General features: G+C 42.2%; 1 protein-coding gene across 1 annotated transcript in view; it reads right to left on the bottom strand.

Moving 5' to 3' along the window:
• Positions 1–19,452, bottom strand: part of LOC109932277 (netrin receptor DCC) — a 590,638-nt gene that overhangs the window by 10,671 nt on the left and 560,515 nt on the right. Inside the window, exon 23 of the mRNA XM_048603985.1 lies at positions 16,546–16,764. Coding sequence (XP_048459942.1) covers positions 16,546–16,764 — 219 coding nt within the window. The remainder of the gene's footprint in view (positions 1–16,545; positions 16,765–19,452) is intronic.

Below are 19,452 nucleotides of genomic sequence, written 5' to 3'. Positions count from 1 at the left end.
AGGGTCCTGACCCGAAACGTCAGCTTTCCTGCTCCGTTCCTCCAGTTCCACACTGTGTTAACTCGTAATAAAGGAAGTCCACCTGGCTGACTTTGTTACAATCACTACATCTGTGGCGGAATTACCATCAGCTTTCTGGATGGTGGACAAGGCCACTGCTGGTGGCTGTGAAATTCACCCGTGTATTCCATCTTCTTGCTATGTCATTCAGTTGAGTTGTGCCGAGGGAGCAGTCAGACTTAAGTGTAGATAATGACTGGTCCAAGGAGAATTTACTATATAGTTCACCTTAACACAAATCCAATGGCTAGAGAGCTCTATGAGAACTTTAAATTCAAATACAGAACAAAATTATAAGGGCAAACATATTTTTGCATGTTTTTGGTATTATTCTTTTTCGTATTATTTCTTTAACTGCAGCTAGCCAAGCTGCTAAATGAAGCTGTACATTGAAGACCTGTTCACACAAAGCCCTGGAAATGAAGCTGATAGCAACAATTTTGGTTTTAATTCGCTGCAGAAATTAAACTATCCTTGCCCTTTATTATTGTGATACTGACAGTCAACACGTCAACTTTATGGCCAGAAAGAAATTCAAAATGTTGGGAGTTTCATCACAAACATAATCCTGTGCAAGTAACAGTGGACACAAGTTCCAGATAAAAAAGGTAAACAAAATCATCAGAAATGAGTCTAAGTCAATCTCATTGTACAGGGTAGAATCCATCTCCTCGAACCCATACTTACTCATCACAATGGAGCAAGTTTGTAACCTTCCAGGGTGAAAGGTTTCAGCTGAGGTGACAGCATATTATCATATGTCAGAGTTTGCTTTCTAATCCATATGTCAAGATTTGAGTTCCTAACCTGCCAATCTAGTTTGTTCTTGCTATTTGCAAAATAATTGGCTCTCTGAAGTGCCTGGCAGGGTACCACAGCACACAGCACCCACATTCGAGAAACATCTTCATCAACTCCTCTTCGGCAAGTGAGTAGGATTGTAATTCTGGTCTGTCTGGGCCAGAAAGTAGGAAGTAAAATGAAGAATGGCTTTTGCCATTTTCAATTAACATCTTACAAATAAACTTCCTTGGGGATAAATTTCTCTCCTTTTGAAGTTGTTATTTTGCCTGACAACAGGCAAGCTGGCATTTAATACATCAACACATTTACTGCTGCTTTGCTTATACATTTTGACATACATGGTTGGCTTTTCACTGTTGCATTAATTTAACAGGTAGCAGGAGGAGAGCGCTAAATGCATAAACCAAGGGAGGCAAGGGATTGTGTATATTATTAGAAGCAAGCCATAACACCTCTCCAGCCTGTTTGATTAAATCCTGAATAATCTGTACCCCAACTTCATTCATCACCATTCACTCAAACTCCCTCAATACCCCTTACCTAACAAAACTCTATAAAGCTAAGTTTCAAATTTGTGTATGTGATGTTTAATGCTGGCAATACACATCAGATCAATTCACATCTGAAAAGAAAAAGCTGGTGAATGTCCAGGACACCCTTCATCAGAAATTATTGCTCTCTTGGGGAATACTTGTACACAGACACTAGGGGACTACAGCGTTCAGTTAGATTGACTCTTAGCTGCCTTCTGAAATATCCTAGCAAGCCTCTCAGTTGTATCAAATTGTCACAGAAAATAACAGAAAGGATGAAAGCAGACAGACCACACAGCATCAACCATTGATAACACAGCTAGCCCTGTCAATCCTATAAAGTCCTCTTTACTAACAAATGGATCATTGCGGTAAAATTGGGAGAGTTTTCCCACAGACTTGTCTTGCAATAACCTGACAATAGTCATACTCCTTCACTATCTTTCCTCACAGGCAGGACAAGGAGAGCAGATACAAGGACACACCACCATTTGAGAGTTTCTCTTTAAGTCACTCACCATCCTGACTTAGAAATACATCACCGTTCCTTCACTATCACTGGATCAAAGCCCTGGAATTCTCTCCCAAGCTGCCCGCTGGGTGTCCCGAGACCACATGGACTGCAAGGGTTTGAGAAGGTGACACATTGCCATCTTCTCAGTTATTTAAGGATGGACAATAAATACTGGCCTAGCCAGCAATACTTTCATTCCATTAATGAAAACATTACGAACATAAGAATGAAGAGTAGGAGTAGATATTTCAGCCTGTCGAGTCTGCTCTGCCATTACACCATTCTCCGGGAACACTGGCAGTTTATTTCCAAGGAAAGATAGAAGGCATGGTCCTCACACATTTCAATTACAAGGATCAACAATGCTATTAACATACCTGCACAAATTATGTACTTAATAGTGGCCATACTTCAAAAGTAGTTAATTGACTGTAAGGTACTTTAAGATTTTTTTCCTGGTGTAGTTATTGAATATTTTAGGGTGGTGTGGTGGCTCAGTGATTAGCACTGCTGCCTCTCAATGCCACGGATCCAGGTTCGATTCCACCCTCGGGTGACTGTCTGGGCGGAGTTTGCACATTCTTCCCATGTCTGTGTGGATTTCCTCCGGATGCTCCGGTTTCCTCCCACAGTCTAAAGATGTGCAGTAACAAGGTGTAGAGCTGGATGAACACAAGAGGCCAAGCAGCATCAGAAGAGCAGGAAAGCTGACGTTTCAGGCCTAGATGTGCAGGTTTGGTGGATTGGCCATGCTAAGCTGACTGGCCAAATAGCCTGCTGTAGGGATTTTATACCTTCCAGTCATGAAAGGTGCCTTATGGATGCGAGTATTTTCCCTTTCATTACATTGTGCAGTATCAGTAAATACAGGAGGAATGCTTCTGCAGATGGCTTCCCTTTTGGCTTGAGAAAAAGCAACAGATTATTGATTTTAACCTGCAGCTCTAACTACAGTTATTCTTGTACCATTCATAGAATAACGAAAACAGTGCTAATCACAGCAAGCTGCCCATTTTCTGCTGAGTAAGACAGAACTGGAACCTTCTTGACCATGTCAGAATCTACTAGAATGGCTCAGATTTCATCATTCTAAGCAAGAGAGAAGACTAATCATACCCAACACCTTTTCAAGAAAAAGTTAGTCAATAAGGATGGATAATAAACACAGGCCTTGCCAGTCAGGTCCACAGCCAAAGAATGAATAAAGAAGAAGCGTTATTGAAAAGATAAAAGGGTGGATTTTAACTTGGAACAGGGCAATTGTTCAGGTAAGTTGAACTTCTTGTCAGCAAGAGGCAGTCAATGACTTGAACCATTGATTGGGCCCCGCTTAAATCTTGCTGGTCTGCTTTTCACTCAGACTGAGCAGAGAGACAATACACATCAACTGCCTGAGTTCACGATCAGGCTATCCTTCATATCACTGCCCAACCCAATATCACCCTCCCCCACGCCCACCTCCCAACTGCACTCCTCCATTTGTTTTTGCAGGATGGGGTTTCAGGAGTGATTCAAAGAACAAGGACAATGCTGATCCTTTCTTGAATATATTTGATCACTTAGTCTCCATGTCATTCTGTGGCAGAGAATTCTATAGGTTTACTACCATTTGAGTGAAGAAATATTTCCTCATCTCAGTCCTAAATGTCTACTCCATACTATGAAAATATGACCTCTAGTTTTAGACTGCTCAATCAGGGTGAATATCTTCCCTGCATCTAGTCTGTCTAGCCCTGTTTTTACATTTCAATCAGATTCCCTCTCATCCTTTTAAACGCTAGTGAATACAGGCCCCACTTTAATCAATCTCTCCTCACAGAACAGTCCTGCCATCCCAGTATCAGCCTAGTGAAGCTCCTCTGCACTCCCTCTATGGCAAGTGTGTTTTTTTCTTTGATAGGGAGACCAAAACCGCTTGCAATATTCCATGATGGGGAGGCGCTGGTTTTGGGCAGAAGTGGACAAAGTCAGAAGTCACGTGACACCAGGTTATATCCAACAGGTTTATTTGAAATCATAAGCTTTTGGAGCGCTGGTCCTTCACCTGATGAAGGCGCAGTGCTCGGAAAGGTTGAGATTTTAATAAATCTGTTGGACTATAACCTGGTGTTGTGTGACTTCTAACTTTGCAATATTCCAGGTGTGGTTTCACGAAGGCTTTCTATTACTGCAGTAAGGCATCCCGACTTCTTAACTCAAATCCTATACCGTTTGCCTTTCCAGTTGCCTTTCTAATTGTTCACTACTCCTGTGCGTCTCCTTTCATTAGCTGGTCTACAAGGACAACCAGATCCTTTTGAACCTTTACACTTCCCAATATTTCACTATTTCAATAATGCCCTTCCTTTCTGTTTTTCACACCAAAGTATATAACTTGACATTTAGTCATTTGGACTCCATCTGCTACGTATTTGCCTGCACACTTAATTTGTATTAATCATCCTGAAGCCTCCTTGCATGTTCCTTACAGCTCACAAACATATACAAATCTGAAACAAAAACCAAAATTGCTGGAAAGACCCAGCAGGTCTGGCAGCATCTGTGGACAGAAATCAGTGTTAATGTTTCCAGTGACCCTTCTTCAGAAGAAATGTATCCAAAGTTTTCAGGGCCACTTCCTTTAGTACTCTGGAATGTCGAATTAGACCATGCTGATTTGTCAGCCCTCAATCTCATTAATTTCCCTAGCACTATTTACTTACTAAGACTACTTTACTACAATTTCTCTCTCTCACTATATCCTTGGTTCACTAACATTTCTGGGAAGCTGCAAATATACAAACATATGAACAAGAAACAGTGAGTCACAAGATTCTATGAGCCTGCTCCACCATTCAATAAGGTCATGGGTGATCTGATCTTAATGTCAAATTGTATATTCCTGCATATCCCCAATAATCTCTCATCCCTTTGATAATCAGTAATCTGTCTACCTTCTCCTTAAAATATTTAAAGAGCTGTTTAAAATAGAAAAATTCTATACCATTCATTTACTGTTGAGAACAAGCCTCTTATTGATATATCTGAATCACAGGGTAGGCAAATGTTTTAGCAACAAGTTGACAATATCACAGAAAAAAGTGACTGACACTAGCATAGGTGGTGATAAGCTTTCCCTGGGATTCATATTTTCTTATTGCCGTGCTCTTTTCTTCATATCTAACATCACTCTCAGTGCAAGAGTTTGGCATTGGCTAGCTGGGCCACTGACAACAAGGTGACTCAGCCAGACAATTTCATGGCTTAGTTAAGAAAATGAGGGAGTTGGGACATCTATTCTAATCAAAAGTATGCGCAAGCATTAACTATTTGCAATAATGAGCAAAGAAGTTCTGAAGAAGGGGTCACTTGACCCAAAATGTAATGTCTGCTTCCTCTGCACAGATGCTGCCAAATCTGCTGAGTTTCTCCAGCAATGTCTGATTTTGTTTCTGAATTCCAGCATCTGCAGTTTCTTGCAATAACGTGCCACTGGGAACTTTCAGTAACAGGTACAAAATACATCAACAGAAAATTCCAAAAGAAACAATTACACAAGACAGCATCATCACTATTAGAACAAACTGGCCACTTGCATTGGCAGTCCAAGCTCTAGCACAACCATCTCTTCCTTCCGCTCTGGTGTGCTGCAAATTCAATATGCAGCAACTACAAGAATCACTGCAAAAAGTCACCAAAGCTTCTTTGGCAGCTCCTCAAACCCACATGCTCAAATCCAAAGCAATGGGCAGCAGGCAAATGGAAATGCCATCATCTCAGCATTTCCCTCTAGCAACCTGACTTCCATATGTGTAGATCTTCCTTCACTGTCACTGTACGAGTAACCCCGGAACTCCCTAACAAATACATCTGCGGTATTACCTTCACCAGATGAATTGCTGCAGTTCAAGCAGGCATAGGTCACCTTCTCAAGAAGAAACAGCAATATGTACTTGCCAGTAACTTTCACACCCCAAGAAAAAGTGTAGAAAAAGCTCAGTGAAATTTATGCTTCAAAGTATACTTGATAAATTTATATCAGAAGCCCATTTAGGCAATACAGATGCTGAGATCAGGGGAACCGGCACAATTTAGCCCTTAATGATGGATAGGTTGTTCTGTAAGTTGACCTATATGCTTGGATTCCTTATAAAAATCCTCAAAGACATAGTCTGTATCAGCAACTCAGATTCAATAAGGTACAGCCTTACATTTCATTGATGTTGCAAAGGATCAGGAAAGATAGTAAGTCAACTGACTGAATTATTAGGAGTTTGCTTATGTATCAGATTTGTAGAAGTGCTTCAGACATTCTGATGATGAATTGTAGGGTTTTGAGGGGGTGCAATGTAGGGATATGTTGAAAGATTTAGATTATCAAGGATAAACAACTTTGTGACAATAAAGATGAGCAGGAATGAGTTGACTTTTTGTGCATTTTGCCACAATTGAGACTATTCGGACCATTTTGTAGTTTATGAGGTGGGAAAATCAAACTCAATTTCTCCACATTTGTTAAAGTGCTTTTTAGTTCTTTCATGCTTACTGACATATTGATCAATGTAAGAATGAAAAGGTTACAGTTGGGAGCAAGATTTACTGAAATACAGTTTAATGTTGGGGAAGAGAAAACAGCATACATTGATAAAACAGATGCAGCATAAAGATATGCCTTCTGTACAAGGGGTTGCTTTCCCAACTGTAGCAAACTGTGCGACTAAGATAAATGACTACATAATCAAAGTTCACCAAATCATTACTTGTGCTGATTAGAAACACTTAATTTCAGCAGATTTTATCCCCTTCCTGTTATCTTGTAATCTATGTGTTAGTTGTTTAGAAAATAGACTAATTAAATGGTCTAAGATAATGTGAAGCATTTCTTCCAAGCAGGTTGTTTAGTAACCACAATAATACAACTTTAACGTTTGAGCAATAGGCTTAAAATTCTGCAGGTGAGTTTTTTTTTTTAAATTCACTTGTGGGACATGGGTGTCACTGGCTGAGCCAGAACTTTTTGCCCTTCTCTAGTTGCCCTTGAGAAGGTGGTGGTGAGCTATCTTCTTGAACTGCCGCAGGTTGACCCACAATGCCCTGAGGGAAGGAATACCAGGATTTTGATCCAGTGGCACTGAAGTGACGGTGATATATTTTCAAGCCAGGATGGTGAGTGGCTTGGAGGGCAACTTGCAAGTGGTGGTCTTCCCATGAATCTGTTTCCCTTGTCCTTCTAGATGGAAGTGGTTGTGGGTTTGGAAGGTGCTGTCTGAAGATCATTAGTGAATTTCTGCAGTGCATCTTGTAGATAGTACACACTGCTGCTACTGAGCTTCAGTGGTGGACGGAATGGATACTTGTGGATGTAGTGCCAGTCAAGCGGCTGCTTTGACCTGGATGGTGTCAAGCTTCTTGAGTGTTGTTGGGGCTGCACTCATCCAGGCAAGTGGGGAGTATTCCATCACACTCCTTGTGCCTTGTAGATGGTGGACAGGCTTTGAGGAGTCAGGAGACGAGTTATTTGCCACAGTATTCCCAGCTTCTGGCCTGCTCTTGTAGCCACTCTGTTAATATGGTGAGTCCAGTTGAATTTCTGGTCAATGATAACCCCAAGGAGGTTGATAGTGGGGTATTCAGTGATGGTCACTGGCTCTGGCGGGACAAGAACTGGGCATCACTGAACAGGTTATTGCTGACCAGGTGCTGCTTGGTAGCTCTGTTTATGACACCTTCCATCACTTTACTGAGCTTTGTTTGACTAATTTTACCGACCCAACAAAGCTGAATGATCATTGGAGCAAAAGTGGGATTATCACCAGTATCAGATTCCCCAAGTCCCACACAATCAATTTGTTCTGTGTCACTGAATTAAATCCAGGGATTCCTTCTATAATAGCATTGCAGGTCTACATTCATCAAAGGCAGAGAGAGAAATCCATGGCCCCAGTGTTACTCCTGGCACAGGCCTCCAACCCCACCTCTAGCCCAAGAGCCTGAGCTCACTAGATCCCGGATTATTGGGTCCTGATGTACTCCCATGTCCCACACCACCTTGATTGTAGTAGTTCAAGATATGGCTCACCACCACTCTCTCAAGGGCAGTAAGGGATAGACAATAAGTTTTGTTTTATTCATTCAATGATGTGGCTTCAGTGGTTGGTCAGAATTTATTGCCTTCATTCAAGAATGTGTCCATCCCACCAACACATAACAAAATGTTAGTTTAGTGTAGGATTCAGTGTAAAAAGGCTCACCATCAGCATCTATATTAAGAACATTAACTGGTTACCTGAGTCGGGCAGGAACTTCACACACAAGTAGCTTGGACTATGTTCCACTAGTAGCTTGACTCTAATTGAACTTGGAAAGAGCAGAATTCCTATAGTGGCTACACTGATTGCATTAACCAGGTTTGAAAACAAAAGATTCCTTTTCAAGTAATTTTATAACTTTTATTTGAGAGACCTGAAGGAGCAAGAATATTCCTTTAGGCTCCATAAAGAGAATGTAAATCACTAGCTGCAGTCTATTCTTTTCCGAGATAGTAGAAACTGCAGATGCTGGAGAATCCGAGACAACAAGGTGCAGGGCTGGATGAACACAGCAGGCCAAGCAGCATCATAGGAGCAGAAAGGCTGACGTTTCAGCTTAGACCCTTCATCAGAAAAAAAGCTTTTCCGATCTGTGATTTGCCAGAGTCGCTCCTGTACTCTATGCTCAATGCCCACAATTAGGTTGGGCCCTGATAGGCAGCCTCTGAGTAACCTGACAGCCATTTAAGCTGGGATTTACTCACGTTGAAACTGGACAGACTTCCCAAAGCCACTGCTGAATGGGCCATCCACTTTGCTGACTGCGAGTTACAACTCTATTCACTGGGGGGCTCTCACACAGCCAAGAATTACATGCATGCTGTTCATGGTACTGCACTCACTGGTGGTGATCATATGACAACAATAATAAGTAACCTGTCTTAAGGCATCAGTAGCTTGGGTGAACATACAGTAAAATCAGTAGAAGTCGACCCACAGAGGGATCCAACCACAAATCTAATTGATGTGGAGCCTTGAGATAACTAAGGAAGCTGCTGTGTAGCCTGATTTGCTGACAAATGCATTCGATGTCAAAAAAACATCCCAAATGAAAACAGTGACAAAGTAAAAATGTGAAAAATGTTTTCATTTTCTATTTGTTTCCACCTTGCAATGGCCTGATCTTTTGTTTTTTTCAATTACTGATGGAATCAACGTCCATCACTTTAACACATAGAACGTTCTACATGAGTTCGCACAACTGTCTGACTGAAATCATTCTCCTCATTCCCCTTCTCAGTCTTTAGTCAATGATTTTGAATCCGTGATCTTATTGTCCCATTCAACAGAGGGAATTTTTTCTAACTATTTATGTGATGAAAACCTGTCACTAACCTGAAACCTTCATTTGGTCACCTCATTTCAAAGGAGAACAGTCTAACTTTTCCATCCTCACCTCATAACCAAAGTCCCAGATCCCTGGTAAGATTGTAGTATGGTGTAATGGTAATGTCACTGGACTAGAAATCTAGAAATATAGGTTAATGTTAGACCATAAGACCATAAGGAATAGAAACAGGAGTAGGCCTTTTGGCCCCTTAAGCCTGCTCTGCCATTCAATAGGATCATGACTGATCTGACATTCCTTACACCCACGTTGTAATGTTTTGAACATGGGTTCAAATCCCACTCTGGAAGTGGGTGGAATTTAAACTGAATTCCTAAATCTGAAAATAAAAGCTAGTCTCATTAATCATGACCATTAATCGATTGTCACTAAAACACATCTGGTTCACCAATGGGTTTTAGAAAAGGCAATCTACCATCCTTCCCTGGTCTTTCCTACACAAGTCCAGACCCACAGCAATGTGGTTGACTATTAACCTTTCCTCATAACTCAAGTTCTTCATCTCTAGTAACATACCAATAAACCTTCTCTCCAATCTTTCCAATGCTTTGACATCTTTCCTGAAGTGTAGAGCCTAGAACTATCCACAACATTCCAGTGGGCTCCAAATATATCCAGCATGATCACTATGGTATAATCCCTCACTTTCTTTTAACTATCTTTGTTACTTGACCAGGCACCTTTAGGGTTATGTGTACATGGGACCAGCATTTCTTTGCTCACTTATATTTTGAAAATTTATTTCTAGTTCTTTTTGTACTATACTGAATTTCTGTATTGGTTTCAAAGCAGAGATTTTAGGGTGCTAAGAAGGACACTAGTAACCACTTCAAAGGTAGTAACCCCTGGTTTATTTCCAGTGCCATGCACTTGTGAACATAGAAATAAAATCACAGAGCAGATGAATATGTGGTTGGAGACCAATCACCTCAACAAAGCAGGGCCCAATATGCCATTGTTATTTAGGCAGTTTTTAGTGCTTTTCAGGAGGGTTTAAATGATCTTACCAGGGGAAATGAACCAGCATGTGGCGTTAGAAATGTGAAACAAGGTGGACAAAGGATTGGGAGAAATGGACACTACTAGACTAATAAATAGCAATGTTTAAGGTGGGTTCAGAGTACAAGAACAGTGTCTTTACTTTTGTGTTTTCAAAAACTGAGTACAGCAATGAGAAAGAACTGTTTTATAAAAACACAAAGATTTACCAGGATGGCTGCATAAATTCAAGGCAAATATTTCAATATATGTTGTGAACTCTATTTTAGTGTGGCTACAGGATTTTGCAACGTGCAGACAATCAGGAGCTGAAGAGAAGCTGATTGGTTCTCAATAAACTGAGAACTAGAAACAAGTTACAGAGACACAGAGACAGAGGGAGAGAGAGAAAGACAGCAGGTGTGCTGTTGTTCTCCCCATCAGAAGCTGCCTGTTCTCTGCAGTAAAAGAAACTCAGTTTAAATTTGAAGAAAGCCAGTTACCTTTCCTGAAGCAGCTGCTGTAAGCAATGAATTTGGAATTCACAAATCAGAGATATTTTCGAAGTGAATCAGTCATCAATCTGTAATTCTTATAAACCAGTAGAAGTTTCCAGAGGAAGATAACCGAGTCCTGGCTAGTTCAACATCAGAATCAGAAAGCAAAGGCCAAATGAACTGACTTTCCAGTTTCTTTTTCTGCCTACAACAATGTCTTTTTTCCCCCCAGTGTGTTTGTCTGTTCATTCATGTGTAATGGGAGTTCATAAAAGGATTAGAGTTTTAGATACGAGTGTTATTTGCCAATGGTTTATGCTTCCATCACCAGATCTCAGAATGATGTTGCGTTCATAAGATCATCAATGTTGAAACCTTAATTATGCCACAAGCTAGCTTTCAGTTGGGGCCTTGGAGCTGGCCTAAGCTGTTTTTGCTTAGTACACCCATTAAAAACATGGTGGCTCAGAGCCAGGTTCCCCATTTTTAGCATTTCTCATTCAACCCTTTCCTGCTTGGCCAAGGAGATGCATGGGAGATTAAAAGCAGGGTGTTCCAGTTCAGTGCTTGCCAGCTGGGCCATAAGAATATCCAATTTGTTTATTTGGAATAATTGAGCCTTTGATGGATGAGGCATTTTATTACATCATCAACTGATAACATTCGTGGCAAGTGGAAACTTGGTCAATCTTGTAAGTAATCTCAAATGTCAGTGAGAGATAAATGGACGCTTAGCCTGCATTCAGATGGAGTGCACTGAATCATGACTTACACTGATTTTGTAATCATTGAAAAAAAAAAATCGATAAATCACTTTTGGCTATCCTGGATCTATATATTACTTGTTTAAAACAGAGACTGATTAATTAAGTTCCAATCAACTTCAGTCTAAACATTGGACATGACAAAGGCACATATTACCCAGCCAACCCCGCAATGTCATTCTCACTTCTGTGGATCCGTGGAAGATGATGGTGGGATACCCTCTTGAACTGTTGCAGTCCTTGGGGTCTAGGTACAGCCACAGTGCTCTTAGAAAGGAGCTTCCATGATTTTGACCCCAGCAAAACTTAAGGAACAGTATTATATTTTTAAGTCAGGGTGGTGTTGGTGTTCCCATACATCCGTTGCCAATATTCACAGGGGGCTGCCAATGTACTTTCCACAAAAGAGCAAAGATTATTACACATAAGAAAAGAAATAGAAGTACATGGACAATTTGAAAAAAGTCTTGTCATAAACAGCAAAGAAAGAAAGATTCACCTTTGTCTTCACGGCATCTTTTACAGACATTCATCTTCACTCTAAAATTTCTTACTTATTTGACTAGTTCGTGAAAGGTGCCTTTTCTGTAAAATTCTACGTATCCACCACGTACCGCATCTTCCTGAGATACAGAGACAGGCTAACTTACAGTTCAGTGAGTAAGATCAGTAAGAAAAAAGAACAATGCTTTTTCCTGCTGCTTTGACTACTTTAAGGCTGTTAAACAGCACCTCTGCTAGTAAGACTCTTTCCTTCTGAATTGAACTTGCATTTGGCCTCTCCACCTGGCGCTCTCAGCATCGTAAAATCTCAGCATAGAAAATACAATTTCCTTGGCTAGGTAGCTTAAGCCACATGACTTCTTGAAATGCTGTTTTTTTTGCTACGGTAATATGTTTGAGCTTTTAAAAAGTCACCTTTACTGAAATTAAAATGAAACAAAATCTCATTTTTCTCTACCTTAGAATCCAAATCATAAGATAAAATTATTGACCTTCATCACAACAGGGAATTATGATCCAAGTTTCAGGAACGTCGGTCATGTTGTTAGAATGGAGAAGTTGGCACTGTTCTTAGAGAAGAGGAGATTGAGAGGACTTTTGATTGAAGTGTTCAAAATCATGAGGGTTCTGGACTGAGTTGATAGGGAGAAATAGCTCCTGTGCAACGACTGAACGCAGAGGACAGAAGTTAAAGATCATTGGCAAAAGAAGTAATGGTAACCAGAGGAAAGTGCTTTCATATAGTGAGTGATGATGATCTGGAGTGCATGACCTGAGAGTCTGATGAAAGCGTAGTCAATTGAAACTTTCAAAAAGGGAATGGTCTCATCTGAAAAAGAAAAAAATTGCAGGGCAATGGGGAAAGAGCAAGAGTTCGAGGATAAATTGCTCTTCAAAATGTGCTGCTGGATCTATTTAAGACCACCTGAGAGGACTGGCAGAGCCTCTGTTTAACATCTTCAGCTGGGCAGTATTGACTCAGGAGTTTACAGAGTATCAACCTAGAAAACATATTCAAACCTCAGGAGCGGGATTTGAACTCACATCAGGGTATGGTTAGTATTGGAATGACTCTGAAGGTGACTGCGGCCATATGCCAACAATTTCAATAACATTTCCCAGTTTACTGTTCACAGTTGCATCGAAGAGGTTACCCAGGTTCAGCATTCTCTGTTCCCTGACAGAAACAGGCAGAGTAAGCATTTGACTTTGCAATGATTGCTGGCTTTGCCATTGCTCACTGACTGCATGCCAATACTTAGATGTGTCACATCTCAGACTTAGCAGTGGCTTTCTGAGCTATTGCATCAGCAGGGGCACTGGCAGAGTGGCGGTGGTGGGATCCCAAGCACTGTCATCCACGGGGAGGCCAGCAGATTCATGCTCCAGGCGGCCACTTCCACTCCCATGGAGCGTAGTAGCATCCCTAGCAATCTGTTAGATGACAGATATCTGGACAGTATAAAATCCAGTTGTATTGACGGAGATGCAATGGATTTGACCATCATTTCCAAATTGCAAACTATGGGTTCCAAGCTCTTCAAGTCAGTTCCAGATTGCAGGGTGGGCATAATGGCAGGCTGACCAACTTGTGCATACAAGTCAGCCTTTTCATAGAAAGCCTACAGTGTGGAAACAGGCCAATCAGCCCAACAAGTCCACACGGTCCCTCTGAACAGCATCCCATCCAGACCCATCCCTGTAACCCCACGTTTCCCATGGCTAATCCACCTAATTTACACACCCCTGGACACTACAGGCAATTTAGCCATAGTCAATCCACCTAGCCTGCACATCTTTGGACTGTGGGAGCAATCTCCACACAGTCGCCCAAGGGTGGAATCAAACCCGGGTCCCTGGCGCTGTGAGGCAGTAGTGCTAACCACTAAGCCACCGTACTGCCCAAGTTGTGGATTGTGCTTGAGCTAGGTAAGAAGACTCCATAATCCACCAAATCAAAATGCTCATCAGAGTCTTCTGCGACAGAACTTGTGTGTGACCTGAGGCTCTGGAAAGCTGGTGCCTGTATGTAGTGTTTTCCTGCTCTGTCAGCTGCAGGTCAGACATACCTGACGTCTCACCCTACGCAGATTATGCTTTTAATACAATTTCAAAAGTGAGTGAAGTGTCAGCATCTGATCTGGCGTCCATGCATGTGAATGTGAGTGATAGTTCATATTCTTTATTACTCTTATCCTGCTTCTCCATCTCTTGCTCTTCTCAAAGGAGGTGGTAACAAGGGCAATAACTGTGTTTCATGAAGGGGAAGTGAAGCAAAAGCAAGAGCTGATGTTCACAGAATCCTCAGTAGCTGGTAAATCAAAAGTGCTTTTGGAATGAGTGTTTGCGATGTGGAATCAATGGGTTAGTCATGAGGACAGTGTGATCTTGGATTGTTTCAGCCCAGTGCTGGCAAAGACATCTGCAATTGGCTCCTCCAATGAGGTAATCATTGTCTCTTCATGTAGAAAAGGATGTGCCACTGTGTCTGCTTCTTACAATGTATTTCAGCTGCTCCTGATTACATCAGAACACAAGAAATCGGAGCAAGAGTAGGCCATTTGGCCCATTTGGCCTGTTCCGCCATTCAATAAGAACATGGCTGATCTTTTTTGTGGACTCAGCTCCACTCACCCGCATGCTCACCATAACCCTTCATTCCCTTACTGTACAAAAATCTATCTATCTTTGCCTTAAAGACATTCAATGAGGTAGCCTCAACTGTATCACTGGGCTGGGAATTCCACAGATTTATAACCCTTTGAGTGAAGAAGTTCCTCCTCAACTCAATTACTCTGCCACTTTGTCCTACAAGAGACTGCAAAGTGCATAATGAAAATGTATTTGGATGATGTGATTGTCAGGATTATGTAGTTGGCTGTGTGTGCAAATTGTGAGACAGGTGTGAGGTTTGCTACAGTGTTAATCTGTGAGGATATGGCAAAGTAATGCGTATTAGATAAGAAACCTGATAAATGGTGATTATAGGCGAGTGATGGGGGTTTGGTCCACAGCACACTGTTGAGTTCATGAGATAACACAGTGTGGAGCTGGAGGAACAGGCAGCATCAGAGGAGCAGGAAAGTTGACGTTTCAGGTCAGGACCCTTCTTCACAAATGGGGAGGGGGAAGGGAGCTCCGAAATAAATAGAGAGAAGAGGGGTGGGGCTGGGGAAGGTAGGTGGGATGGTGATAGGTGAGTGCAGGTAGGCAGTGGTGGGGATTGGTCAGTGAGGTGGGAGGAGCAGATAGGTGGGAGAGGAGATGGACAGGTTGTGCCAGGTCAAGGAGGTGGGGATGAGAGGGAGGGTTGGTCATGGAATGAGGCCAGGGGTTGGAGAGATTTTGAAACTGGTCAAGTCCACATTTAGGCCATTGTGCTGTAGGCTCCCCTCCTCCCTCCGGAAAGACCACTGTTGAGTTTATGATGCATTCTCTGACCTTGAACACTGATGTGAAGTCATTGGCCTTTCTGTGGAATTGGATCCAGTTCATCTGGCATTGATCACTGTGGCTATCTGGTTGCACTGCCTTTGCAAACGGTGTACAGGCCATAGCATGAGCAGATCCATTTTCTCGTTCACCTCCTGCAGATCTCCACCTCAGCAGGGAAACAAATCTCAAGGCCCACCCTACCACATTGAGCTGTTATTAAGTGACCCTCAACCAGAATCACTGAAATTTCTTTCCTCCAATCAGTGGCTAGATATTCTCAATGTCATGGAGGTGATCGTGAGAACTGAGCTTTCTAATAAAATAAAAGCATATAATGCTCAGGAAATACTCAGCAGTTCAGCTTTAGCTGTGGCTAGAGGGCAAGTTATTGTTTCTGTTCAACGACCTTTCATGTTATCTGAATAAAAGTAAACAAGATCTGAAACACTAACTCTCTTTCTCTGTCCTTTGATGTGGCCGGCCTGTTGTATATTTTCAGCATTTTCTGTTCTTATTGCAAAACCCACTCATGGCATTGAATACACTCAATCTCTGTACATACTTTCACAGACAAAGCATCAGAAGCAGCCATCATGATACATGCTTTTGATTTACCACTCAATTAACAATGGTTTAACAGAGTGCTAAACTTAAATGGAATTTTACTTGCTTCCACTATCCTTTTTATTCAGTCCTTTTGATGCTAAATTGTATTTGTAAAACTAATACCAAACAAATGCAGGGGTGATCTGAGCAACTGACCAAAGGTTTTTAATAACTGTTCTCCAGTTTTACAAAGAACAATCACAGCTCCTTAATACTTGAATTATCTACAGAATCTGTAAACTGTTGCAGATTTCTAGAGGATGTAAGATTGCTCTTACAGTGGATCAATAGATCAATCAATCACTCAAACTCAAATGCCTTTTACATTTGAGTATTTGAGCATTGTTCCAATCAAATTCCTTAAAGCAGTCAAGGAAATTTGCACTCTGTAATTCGCACAAAGTAATCAGAGCAGTTGGCTCATTGCTGCTTACCTGTTTGGGTGAGAAGAGGCGTGTAAGGAACTTTGGGCTCCAGTGCAGTCATAGGAGGAGGTAGCATGGGGTTTGCAAAGCTGCGCAGCGGGTGAGTGGGTCGGACACAGGCTGTGGGAATCGTTCTGCTCGGAGCCTCCTCTCCCGATGGGTGCTCAGGCTGTGTCTGGCTTAACACAGCTGGCTGCTGAAGGTGCGATGTTTGAGCCTCAGGCATGGCTTTCAGAAGGAAAACAACAGTTACATGGAGTTATTTTCCATTATATCAAGTCTAAAACACAGAAGTGGGCCATTTAGCGCAACTGATCAACACTGGCAATTATATTCCACAGGGACTACATCCAACAGCTTGTTATCTAATATTATTATTATACCCTCCTACTCCTTGAGAGTGACAGTAAATAAATATTCCAGGACATCCACAGACTCTACAACATTTCCACCTCCATACTGCTTATACTACAATCTCAAAATGATTCATTAACGACACTACTTTATATAGCTCTCTGAAGAACAGGGAATGCTACAATACCTTTGGAACTACCAAGGGATCAATTACATGACTGGCATGGTGCACCATGGACATAATGGGCCTGATTTTCCAATAAGTGGCAACCACACGTGGATTACCAATCCACTCTGACTTTGGTTCTGGTAAAATGGAACTCTCCATTTCTGACAGGAGATTCCAAACATGGCTCCTTCAGCAATGCGGAGTGTACTTGAACCCAAACAGATTCCACGTAGTAGGGGATGGTCATGGGGGAAATCAAACCACTTTGCCTGTTTCATGGCAGTAGTTGCTATACTCTGTGATTTAAATATCCAGGAGCATAGTGAACCACTTTCACTGCTCCTGCAAAAGTAAGTATGCAAGAGTGAGATTACAGTCAAGATGGTAGCATGTCAGGTGGGTAGGGTGGTAAGTTAGGAGCCAGGTAAGCAAAGTAACTGCACAGAGCCAGCCCAAAATCAGTCCCCTGAACTGAGAAGATTCTAATCTCCTGGTTATATTGGTCGGCCAAGGCTTTCCTGATTGGCTCAGGTTAACAACTCCAATCAATGACCTCATAGCCAATGAAGTGAACCTGGTTCTAATCACTACATCCCTCCCCTACTAATTCTGGGGATAGAAACATAGAAGATAGGAACAGACCTTCCTGGGGGAAGGAAGGCAGGATGGTGATAAGTGGATGCAGGTAGAGGGTAGTGGGGATTGGTCAGTGGGAAGGGTGGGGCAGATACTTGAGAAAGAAGATGGACAAGTTGTGTCAGGTCAAGGAAGCAAGGATGAGACGGAGGGTTGGACATGGGATGAGGCCGGGGGTGGGGAGTTTTTGAAGATGGTGAATTATATGTTGAGGCCATCGGACTGTAAGCTCCCGAGGCGGAATATGAGGTGTTGTTCCTCCAGTTTATGTGTGGCGTCATTGTGACACTAGAGGAGGCCCAGGATGGACATGTTACCAAGGGAGTGGGAGGGGGAGTTAAAATGGTTAGCAACCGGAAGGTGTTGTTGATTATAGTGTATCAACATATTTCTAAGCTTCCTTCCCCTCCCCAGTCCTGAGGAAGGGTGTAAACCCGAAACATTGACTTTCCTGCTCCTCTGTTGCTGCCTGACCTGTTGTGTTCCTCCAGCTCCACACTGTAATGATAATTTACTAGATGTAATGTTGAAAGATATGATTAACTGTTACTTGAAAAGGAATGAAATAATCAGGGTCAGTCATCATTGTTTTCTTAAGGGAAGGCTGTGTAGTAGAAACCAAATAGGGGAGGTGATGGTCGAGTGGCATTATCATTAGACTATTAATCCAGGAGCTCAGCTAATGTTCTGGGGACCTGGGTTAAAATCCCACTATGACAGATGTGGTAATTTGAATTCATTTCAAAAAAATCTGGAATTGAGAGTCTAATAATGGCCATGAAACCATTGTTGATTGTCAGAAAGTCCATCTGGTTCACTAATGCCCTTCAGGGAAGGAAATCTGTCATCCTCACCGGGATGTGACTCCAGGTCCACAGCAGTGGTTGACTCTCAATTGCCCTCTGAAAAGGCCTAGCAAGCCATTCAGTTGTATCAATCTCCACACAGTCAGAAAGAAATTAAATCAGACAGATCACACGAAATTAATCTAGGCACTGGAAAAGCCAACTTCAGAAACAGCCCTGTTGACCCTGCAAACTCCTCCTTACTAACATATGGAGGCTAGTCACAGACTAGTCAAGCAACAGGCTGACACAGTCATACTCACAGAATCATACCTGATAGAAAATGTCTCACCACCATCCCTATTGTTGGGTATGTCCTGTCTAGCCGGCAGGACAGACCTAGCAGTGGTGGCAGCACAGTGGTATTCAGTCAAGAGGGAGTTTCTCTGGGAGTTCTCAATATTGACTGTCTGTCCCATGAACTCTCACGGCTTCAGGTTAAACATGGTCAAGGAAACCTCCTGCTGATTACCACTTACCATCCTCCCTCAGCTGATGAATTGGTACTCCTCCATGATGAACAACATTTGGAGGAAGCTCTGAGGATGACAAGGGCACAAAATGTACGCTGGGTGGGGGATTTCAATGTTCACCACCAACAGTGGCTAGGCAGCAGAAATACTAATTAAGCTGAGACAACAAGGTGCAGGGCTGGATGAACACAGCAGGCCAAGCAGCATCATAGGAGTAGAGAGGCTGACGTTTCGGGCCTAGACCCTTCATCAGAAAAGGGGAGGGGAAGGGGGTTTTGAAATAAATAGGGAGAGAGTGGGAGGCAGATAGAAGATGGATAGAGGAGAGGATAGGTGGAGAGGAAACAAACAGGTCGAAGAGGCGGGGATGGAGCCAGTAAAGGTGAGTGTACGTAGGGAGTTAGGAAGGGGATAGGTCAGTCCAGGGAGGACGGACAGG

Source organism: Rhincodon typus, chromosome 1, assembly GCF_021869965.1.
Source record: "Rhincodon typus isolate 14 chromosome 1, sRhiTyp1.1, whole genome shotgun sequence".
Taxonomy (NCBI): domain Eukaryota; kingdom Metazoa; phylum Chordata; class Chondrichthyes; order Orectolobiformes; family Rhincodontidae; genus Rhincodon; species Rhincodon typus.
The sequence above is the reverse complement of the archived record's forward strand: the minus strand, read 5'-3'. Positions and strand labels throughout refer to the sequence as shown.